The 10,403-nt window shown below is 43.5% G+C and overlaps 1 protein-coding gene across 1 annotated transcript; it reads right to left on the bottom strand.

The window, feature by feature from the left end:
• Positions 1 to 220: 220 nt before the first annotated feature.
• LOC143818180 (uncharacterized) lies at positions 221 to 2,161 on the bottom strand. Its single transcript, XM_077299576.1, has 4 exons — positions 2,119 to 2,161; positions 1,037 to 1,106; positions 884 to 955; positions 221 to 522 (listed from the first exon to the last, which is right to left on the bottom strand). Exons 1-4 carry the CDS (start codon positions 2,156 to 2,158, stop codon positions 342 to 344), a joined length of 363 nt encoding a protein of 120 aa, XP_077155691.1. The 5' UTR covers positions 2,159 to 2,161; the 3' UTR covers positions 221 to 341.
• Positions 2,162 to 10,403: the final 8,242 nt, after the last annotated feature.

Here is a 10,403-nt window from a genome sequence, read left to right as displayed (position 1 = left end):
TTCTTGCCTGTGCTTTTGCTTGGGAGCAAGACAGAAATCGCGAAAGATGGAGAATGAGACAACGTAGGCGTTTTTGGAGACAACCCATTATCGAACTACGTGAGAGCCGTGGAGCCTATCACACGCTGTCTCCAGTTAGTGTGGAAGGCCCACTTGCTGCTGCACTGCTGGATGGCTGGGACGGGTCCGTGGCTGTCGGATGAAGGACCGCTTCAGAACCTGGGCCAACAGTAGTGCTGTATGTGCTGTGAAAAAAGGAAAAAGAAAATTAATACCAAAAATTAACCAGACGCAAAATCCTGTGGAATATAAAAATACAGATTATGGCAATACAATACAACCTAATGCAAATGATAAATACTTACATTCACTGGGCAAGGCCCGGTCTTAAAAATGCCAGAACTCGATGGTATTTGTATCTTCCGATACTTGCTCCTGAACCACTGGGAACACGGCTCTCTTGATGCAGGTCCTTGTTGAAGCGGTCCTTCATTGAACGCCAACGTGTTTTGACTTTGGCCACTGTTAAAAAAAAAAAAATTTGTGGTCAGAAAAAGGACTTTTGGCCGTGCTCACACAACTGTCTGTGATGACAGAAACTCCTGAGAGTTTCTTTCATCACACACGGTCGAGTGAGCACGGCCAAGGTCTCAATAAGATCATCCTCCCGTTGTGAAACCTAAAAATTAAATAATGTCATTAAAGTTTGCTCAATTAACATAAGGAAAAGAAAGAAAAAAGATGCTGAGAAATGGCATGAATATGAAAGTCAACATACAAAAGGATTCCAGAAGAAAAAAGTAAAGAAATACGAATGGAAAGAAAGGAAGATTCAAGAATATTACACTGAGGATACAGTAAACAGTCAGCCTTGTATACGTACCCGCTGCCGTCTTTCCACCGGACCTTGACTCCGCTGCTCCTGCCCTGTCTCTGCCGCAGTAGAAGAAGAGCTCTAAAAAAAAGAAAAATTCAAATTGTCACATGTGTAGATGTGACAGTGAATACTTACCAATCTGACGAGGCAAGTACTCACCTCACTGACATGCTTGACTTCAGACGGCCCAGGAAGAAACTCCTCATGAGAAGAATCCGAAGAAGATATTCTGATGCATGTAGAAAGAAAGAAATGGCATAAATTAGGACATGTAGAGAAAGAAAATAGAAAATAAAGGCATTGGCTAGGATGTGACGGGGTGTACGGCAGAGCAGGAAGGGACAACAGGCCGAGGGACGATCCAACGAGATTTATTAAAGCAGGGAGCATACAACATCAAATATCCATAATGTCCTTCAAGTTCACGAGAAGTCCACAATAAGTCCAAGTAAAGAAACAGATCTGGAGGTGCTTTCCAGTAATCCTGCACCCGATAAACAAAACAATAGTACTTCCACGAGTCCAACAGATCCCAAAACAATCTCACGAATGACGATATATGTCCTTAGCTCAAGTCTCGCCCCGTTCGCTTCCGCAGTCACAGATGGACGTGGGGTCTTGCCTCAGCTACGAATCCCCACTCCTTCTCCTTTTAGAATCAACTCACATCTGATCTCAAAAATAAGAATGGATTGTCTGAGCTCCTGGGATCAGCCCATGAAGGGGGGTAGGGGTCACACCTTCTGTTCAATGGTTGGGTCCACCAGAAGATTCTATGCTGGTCGGCTCCGCTTAGTCTAGCTAGTACTAGTCTAGCTAGATCGACCAGAAGAAGAATCCAATTTCACCTGTCAGAAGTGTAGACTAGTGGCCCTTTTAGAAGAAAAGGTGCGAGGCCTGGAAGAAAGAATAGCAACTTTGAAACTCATCAAAGAGAATGAAGACTTCCTAGACAGAACAGAAGCATCTCTACTGGTCACAGAAGGTGAAAAAAGTGTCAGAGAACCTCCAAAAGCAGATGAGTGGAAGCATGTGACCAAAAGAAAGAAGTAAGAAGACCATGGAAAAATCACCAACCACACAACTGAAGAACCGATATCAAATCTTTGTAGAGGATGAAGATGGCACACCTAAGGATGAAGCAATACCAGCAAGCAAAAAAGAAAAGGGCACACAGCAACAAGTGACAGCAAAAAGTACAGCCAAGAAGCAACGAAGAGTGGTGGTGGTGGGAGACTCACTACTGAGAGGCACAGAAGCAGCCATCTGCAGACCGGACATAACCGCAAGAGAAGTATGCTGCCTTCCAGGTGCGATGATCAAGGATGTGACCGATAGGATACCAAAGCTCTTCAGCTCCAAGGACGTCCACCCATTTCTGCTGATACATGTTGGCACCAATGACACGGCAAGGAAGGACCTACCGACAATCTGCAAGGACTTTGAAGAGTTGGGGAAGAAAGTAAAGGAACTGGATGCACAGGTAGTTTTTTCTTCTATCCTTCCAGTAGACGGGCATGGCACCAGGAGATGGAACAGGATCCTTGATGCGAACAACTGGCTAAGACGATGGTGCAGACAACAAGGATTCGGATTCCTGGACCACGGTTTAAATTACTTGTACGATGGACTCCTCGCCAGAGACGGACTACACCTCAACAAACCTGGGAAACACACATTCGCCAGAAGACTCGCTACACTCATCAGGAGGGCGTTAAACTAGAAGTAGAGGGGACGGGAAGAAAAACATTAGACTCGAACAAAGAAGACCCAGGAAAACATACTCAGAAAGGAGGTAAGAACATTTCTAAAACAATCCACAGCGAGGAGATTGGAACAAAACAAAATCCTCTAAACTGCATGCTCGCAAACGCCAGAAGCCTGACAAACAAGATGGAAGAACTAGAAGCAGAAATATCTACAGGTAACTTTGACATAGTGGGAATAACCGAGACATGGTTAGATGAAAGCTATGACTGGGCAGTTAACTTACAGGGTTACAGTCTGTTTAGAAAGGATCGTAAAAATCGGAGAGGAGGAGGGGTTTGTCTCTATGTAAAGTCTTGTCTAAAGTCCACTTTAAGGGAGGATATTAGCAAAGGGAATGAGGATGTCGAGTCCATATGGGTCGAAATTCATGGAGGGAAAAATGGTAACAAAATTCTCATTGGGGTCTGTTACAAACCCCCAAATATAACAGAAATCATGGAAAGTCTACTTCTAAAGCAGATAGATGAAGCTGCAACCCATAATGAGGTCCTGGTTATGGGGGACTTTAACTACCCGGATATTAACTGGGAAACAGAAACCTGTGAAACCCATAAAGGCAACAGGTTTCTGCTAATAACCAAGAAAAATTACCTTTCACAATTGGTGCAGAATCCAACCAGAGGAGCAGCACTTTTAGACCTAATACTATCTAATAGACCTGACAGAATAACAAATCTGCAGGTGGTCGGGCATCTAGGAAATAGCGACCACAATATTGTACAGTTTCACCTGTCTTTCACTAGGGGGACTTGTCAGGGAGTCACAAATACACTGAACTTTAGGAAGGCAAAGTTTGACCAGCTTAGAGATGCCCTTAATCTGGTAGACTGGGACAATATCCTCAGAAATAAGAATACAGATAAAAAATGGAAAATGTTTAAGAACATCCTAAATAGGCACTGTAAGCGGTTTATACCTTGTGGGAATAAAAGGACTAGAAATAGGAAAAACCCAATGTGGCTAAACAAAGAAGTAAGACAGGCAATTAACAGTAAAAAGAAAGCATTTGCACTACTAAAGCAGGATGGCACCATTGAAGCTCTAAAAAACTATAGGGAGAAAAATACTTCATCTAAAAAACTAATTAAAGCTGCCAAAAAGGAAACAGAGAAGCACATTGCTAAGGAGAGTAAAACTAATCCCAAACTGTTCTTCAACTATATCAATAGTAAAAGAATAAAAACTGAAAATGTAGGCCCCTTAAAAAATAGTGAGGAAAGAATGGTTGTAGATGACGAGGAAAAAGCTAACATATTAAACACCTTCTTCTCCACGGTATTCACGGTGGAAAATGAAATGCTAGGTGAAATCCCAAGAAACAATGAAAACCCTATATTAAGGGTCACCAATCTAACCCAAGAAGAGGTGCGAAACCGGCTAAATAAGATTAAAATAGATAAATCTCCGGGTCCGGATGGCATACACCCACGAGTACTAAGAGAACGAAGTAATGTAATAGATAAACCATTATTTCTTATTTTTAGGGACTCTATAGCGACGGGGTCTGTTCCGCAGGACTGGCGCATAGCAAATGTGGTGCCAATATTCAAAAAGGGCTCTAAAAGTGAACCTGGAAATTATAGGCCAGTAAGTCTAACCTCTACTGTTGGTAAAATATTTGAAGGGTTTCTGAAGGATGTTATTCTGGATTATCTCAATGAGAATAACTGTTTAACTCCATATCAGCATGGGTTTATGAGAAATCGCTCATGTCAAACCAATCTAATCAGTTTTTATGAAGAGGTAAGCTATAGGCTGGACCACGGTGAGTCATTGGACGTGGTATATCTCGATTTTTCCAAAGCATTTGATACCGTGCCACACAAGAGGTTGGTACACAAAATGAGAATGCTTGGTGTGGGGGAAAATGTGTGTAAATGGGTTAGTAACTGGCTTAGTGATAGAAAGCAGAGGGTGGTTATAAATGGTATAGTCTCTAACTGGGTCGCTGTGACCAGTGGGGTACCGCAGGGGTCGTTATTGGGACCTGTTCTCTTCAACATATTCATTAATGATCTGGTAGAAGGATTACACAGTAAAATATTGATATTTGCAGATGATACAAAACTATGTAAAGCAGTTAATACAAGAGAAGATAGTATTCTGCTACAGATGGATCTGGATAAGTTGGAAACTTGGGCTGAAAGGTGGCAGATGAGGTTTAACAATGATAAATGTAAGGTTATACACATGGGAAGAAGGAATCAATGTCACCATTACACACTGAATGGGAAACCACTGGGTAAATCTGACATGGAGAAGGACTTGGGGATCCTAGTTAATGATAAACTTACCTGGAGCAGCCAGTGCCAGGCAGCAGCTGCCAAGGCAAACAGGATCATGGGGTGCATTAAAAGAGGTCTGGATACACATGATGAGAGCATTATACTGCCTCTGTACAAATCCCTAGTTAGACCGCACATGGAGTACTGTGTCCAGTTTTGGGCACCGGTGCTCAAGAAGGATATAATGGAACTAGAGAGAGTACAAAGGAGGGCAACAAAATTAATAAAGGGGATGGGAGAACTACAATACCCAGATAGATTAGCGAAATTAGGATTATTTAGTCTAGAAAAAAGACGACTGAGGGGCGATCTAATAACCATGTATAAGTATATAAGGGGACAATACAAATATCTCGCTGAGGATCTGTTTATACCAAGGAAGGTGACGGGCACAAGGGGGCATTCTTTGCGTCTGGAGGAGAGAAGGTTTTTCCACCAAAATAGAAGAGGATTCTTTACTGTTAGGGCAGTGAGAATCTGGAATTGCTTGCCTGAGGAGGTGGTGATGGCGAACTCAGTTGAGGGGTTCAAGAGAGGCCTGGATGTCTTCCTGGAGCAGAACAATATTGTATCATACAATTATTAGGTTCTGTAGAAGGACGTAGATCTGGGGATTTATTATGATGGAATATAGGCTGAACTGGATGGACAAATGTCTTTTTTCGGCCTTACTAACTATGTAACTATGTAACTATGTACATTTGACTATCCACCTGCTGTGAGGAAGAATGGCTATTCCTTCACTAGTTGACAAAGCTTAATTACATTAAAGCTTAGGGCTGCAAGTATTGGGGGAAGGAGACATTGTTACAGGTAAACTCCCAGCACAAGAAAATACATATATTACAGCTAATAGAAACCAGAGAACAGTTACATACATCAAATGGCATATTATTCAAATACAAGACAGGGCAAAAGTACATATCATGACAATCCCTTCCCCTCCCAATTTGTGTACGTACTAGGGACCTCTGCAGGTCGCTGGTTAAGTACACACCGGCATGGCTGACCAGACTCAGGGCTCCTCTTGCCTGGACAGTCCATCTGCATTTTAGTGTTGGCTGCCTCTTCTATACTGTATGGTAAAGTTATAGGGCTGCAGAGCCAGGCTCCATCGTAGTAAGCGTCCATTGTCCCCAGAGACTCTGTTCAGGAAGAAACTCCTCATGAGAAGAATCCGAAGAAGACATTCTGATGCATGTAGAAAGAAAGAAATGGCATAAATTAGGACATGTAGAGAAAGAAAATAGAAAATAAAGGCATTGGCTAGGATATACTCACATTGTTCAGAGGCTTGTTTTCTCAAAGGTGCTGTGGTCTGCATGCTCTGCTTGGCTGTCCGCTGTGGTCCGTCTGCTCTGCTTGGTTGTCTGCTGAGAAGTGACCTGCAACTACAACTGAACATGGACAAAACAGAATTTATCATCTTTCCCCCATCTCACTCTACCCCTCCACCAAACCTATCCATCAATGTCAATGGCTGCTCACTTTCCCCAGTCCCACACGCCCGGTGCCTCGGGGTGATCCTCGACTCTGCCCTCTCTTTCAAGCCACATATCCAAGCCCTTGCCTCCTCCTGCCGCCTCAAACTCAAAAACATTTCCCGGATCCGCGCATTCCTTGACCGTGACACCACAAAAACACTAGTGCATGCCCTTATCATCTCCCGCCTCGACTACTGCAACCTCCTACTCTCTGGACTCCCCTCTAGCACTCTGGCACCACTCCAATCCATCCTACACTCTGCTGCTTGACTAATCTACCTGTCTCCCCGCTATTCCCCAGCCTCTCCCCTATGCCAAGCCCTTCACTGGCTTCCTATTGCCCAGAGACTCCAGTTCAAAACCCTCACAATGACCTACAAAGCCATCCACAACCTATCTCCTCCATACATCTGTGACATGATCTCCCGGTACCTACCAACACGCAACCTCCGATCCTCTCAAGACCTCCTTCTCTACTCCCCTCTCATCTCTTCTTCCCACAACCGCATCCAAGACTTCTCCCGTGCTTCCCCCATACTCTGGAACTCTCTACCCCAGCACATCAGACTCTCGCCTACCATAGAAACTTTCAAAAAGAACCTGAAGACTCACCTCTTCCGACAAGCCTACAGCCTGCAGTGATCCTGAACCTACTGAACCGCCGCACAACCAGCTCTGCCCTCTCCTAGTGTATCATCACCCATCCCCTGCAGATTGTGAGCCCTCGCGGGCAGGGTCCTCCCTCCTTATGTACCCGTGTGCCTTGTTTTTTTTTGCTCATGTCTAACGTATTTGTCTATATTTGCCCCGTATTTCACATGTACAGCGCCATGGAATAAATGGCGCTATAAAAATGAATAATAATAATAATAATAATAATAATAACTGTCCACACCCTCCCTTTATCACCTTGTATGTGGGGGGTGGCTTATCAGTGTCTAGACATGTTTTTCTCTTGTGGAACGCATGCGTTCATGAACACAACCAAACGCATGTGCTTGTAAACGCATGCGTTCATATAGACAGCAATGCGTTTTTTTGTCACATGCGTTTCCAGGCGGCAAATTGATGCCTCAAAAAATTACTACATGTTGCATTTCCGCGCCAAGCCGCAAACGATGAAACGATGCATGCGTCGTCAAATGCAGCAAAACGCGAACAAACAAAAACGCATGCGTCACTAATGTTAAATATAGGAATACACAACGCATGCGGATATATGCGGTACAAACGCTGCGGACACAACTGCAAATGTGAAACCAGCCTAACCTGCCCATTCCCACTTTCAAATGGTCACTTCGGAGTAGGAAATTCTTCCGGTCGAGGCCCCCGAAAGAGCAGAGTAGATGGGAGGAAGAAAGACAAGGGATTCCTCTTCGGAAGTTCCTCTTGTGATAGGAAGCCCTCAAAGTGACGGTCTTTCCCAGGTAGGGGGCAGAATATCCCATTTCCTTGTGACCTGGGAGAAAATTTCAAACAGTCCCTGGATATTAAATCTTGTCAGGGCGGGCCTGCGGATAGACTTCCATTCACTCCCTCCCCAGAACTTTGTCATGACTCCCTTACGATCCTCTCCGGAGAAACAAGAGGCCCTGGAGTGCGAGGTTTTGGACCTAGTGAGCAATGCCGTTCTCCAGGAGGTCCCTCCTCAAGAAAGCAGGGATTCTATTCTCCATTCTTCCTGGTAAACAAACCAAATGGGTCATACCCAGCGTCGGACTGGAGTACCTTGGGCCCACCAGAGAAAAATCTTTCTTGGGGCCCACCATTAAAAATACCACACAGGATAGATCCTATATACCACACCACACAGGAGAGCTCACGGATCCTCTATATACTACACCACACAGGAGAGCTGACAGATCCTCTATATACTGCACCACACGGGAGAGCTGACGGATCCTCTATATACTGCACCACACGGGAGAGCTGACAGATCCTCTACATACTGCACCACACAGGAGAGCTGACAGATCCTCTATATACTGCACCACACAGGAGAGCTCACGGATCCTCTATATACTACACCACACAGGAGAGCTGACAGATCCTCTATATAATACACCACACGGGAGAGCTGACAGATCCTCTATATACTGCACCACACAGGAGAGCTGACAGATCCTCTATATACTACACCACACAGGAGAGCTGACAGATCCTCTATACACTACACCACACAGGAGCTGACAGATCCTCTATATTCTACACCACACAGGACAGCTGACAGATCCTCTATATACTACACCACACAGTAGAGCTGACAGATCCTCTGTATACTACACCACACAGGAGAACTGACAGATCCTCTATATACTACACCACACGGGAGAGCTGACAGATCTTCTATATACTACACCACACAGGAGAGCTGACAGATCCTCTATATACTACACCACACAGGAGAGCCGACAGATCCTCTATATACTACACCACACAGGAGAGCTGACAGATCCTCTATATACTACACCACACAGGAGAGCCGACAGATCCTCTATATACTACACCACACAAGAGAGTTGACAAATCCTTTTTATACATATGTACATATATACAGACATCTCTATATACTACACTACACAGGAGAGCAGTAATGTAGGTCCACTGTGTGTAGTAAAATACTTACCGGTGGCCATATTCCACTGCAATGAAGAAGACACAAGCAACGACACAGCGGCAGAAGACGGCGACTGCTGCATATTTTATTACACACGGAAGCTTTCTGTTGGGGCGAGACATTGTTTTTATTAGTATGATTTTGGGATAGATGTGATTTTTTTCATCATTTGTTATAGCTTTTTTTGTGTACTTGTGGCGAACAGAAAAAAGGCAATTTGGCGTTCTTGAGTTGTTTCTGTTTACGGTGTTTACTGATCGAGTTAATTGTTTTTATATTTTGATAGATCAGACTTTTCTGAACCCAGCAATACCAAATATGTGTTGTTTTTTATTTTTTAAATATATTTATTTTCAATTGGATAAAAAGGGGTGATTTGAACTTTAACCCCTTCATGACCGTGGGATTTTTCGTTTTTCCGTTTTCGTTTTTCACTCCCCTCCTTCCCAGAGCCATAACTTTTTATTTTTCCGTCAATTTGGCCATGTGAGGGCTTATTTTTTGCGGAACGAGTTGTACTTTTGAATGACACCATTGGTTTTACCATGGCATGTACTAGAAAACGGGAAAAAAATTCCAAGTGCGGTGAAATTGCAAAAAAAGTGCAATCCCACACTTGTTTTTTGTTTGTTTTTTTTGCTAGTTTCACTAAATGCTAAAACTGACCTGCCATTATGATTCTCCAGGTCAGTACGAGTTCATAGACACCTAACATGACTAGGTTATTTTTCACCTAAGTGGTGAAAAAAAATTCCAAACTTTGCAAAAAAATAAATAAATAAAATTGCGCCATTTTCCGATACTCGTAGCGTCTCCATTTTTCATGATCTGGGGTCGGTTGAGGGCTTATTTTTTGCGTGCCGAGACGGCGTTTTTAATTATACCAATTCGGTGCAGATGCGTTCTTTTGATCGCCCGTTATTGCATTTTAATGCAAATCGCGGCGACCAAAAAAACGTAATTCTGGCGTTTCGATTTTTTTTCTCGTTACGCCGTTTTGCGATCAGATTAATGCATTTTTTTTTATTGATAGATCGGGCGATTCTGAATGCGGCGATACCAAATATGTGTAGGTTTGATTATTTTTTTATTGATTTATTTTGATTGGGGCGAAAGGGGGGTGATTTAAACTTTTATATTTTTTTTATTTTTTTCACATTTTTTTTACTTTTTTTTTAAACTTTTACCATGCTTCTATAGCCTCCATGGGAGGCTAGAAGCAGGCACAGCCCAATCGGCTCTGCTACATAACAGCGATCATCAGATCGCTGTTATGTAGCTAAAATGCAGGTGTGCTGTGAGCGCCGACCACAGGGGGGCGCTCACAGCCACCGGCGATCAGTAACCATAGAGGTCTCAAGGACCTCTAT

The sequence above is a fragment of the Ranitomeya variabilis genome, chromosome 3 (assembly GCF_051348905.1).
Source record: "Ranitomeya variabilis isolate aRanVar5 chromosome 3, aRanVar5.hap1, whole genome shotgun sequence".
NCBI classification, from domain to species: domain Eukaryota; kingdom Metazoa; phylum Chordata; class Amphibia; order Anura; family Dendrobatidae; genus Ranitomeya; species Ranitomeya variabilis.
Note: the sequence above shows the minus strand (reverse complement) of the source record. Positions and strands in the feature narration are given on the sequence as shown.

Bases quoted from the DNA above. Each gene is read 5' to 3' on its own strand.
- LOC143818180 (XM_077299576.1), bottom strand. From the start codon at position 2,158: ATGTCCGGTCTGCAGATGGCTGCTTCTGTGCCTCTCAGTA. The intron at 1,107-2,118 runs GTGAGTCTCCCA...TACATGCATCAG, and splicing joins TGCTTCTGTGCCTCTCAGTA to AATATCTTCTTCGGATTCTT. The intron at 523-883 runs GTACGTATACAA...TTTTTTTAACAG, and splicing joins CGGTGGAAAGACGGCAGCGG to TGGCCAAAGTCAAAACACGT.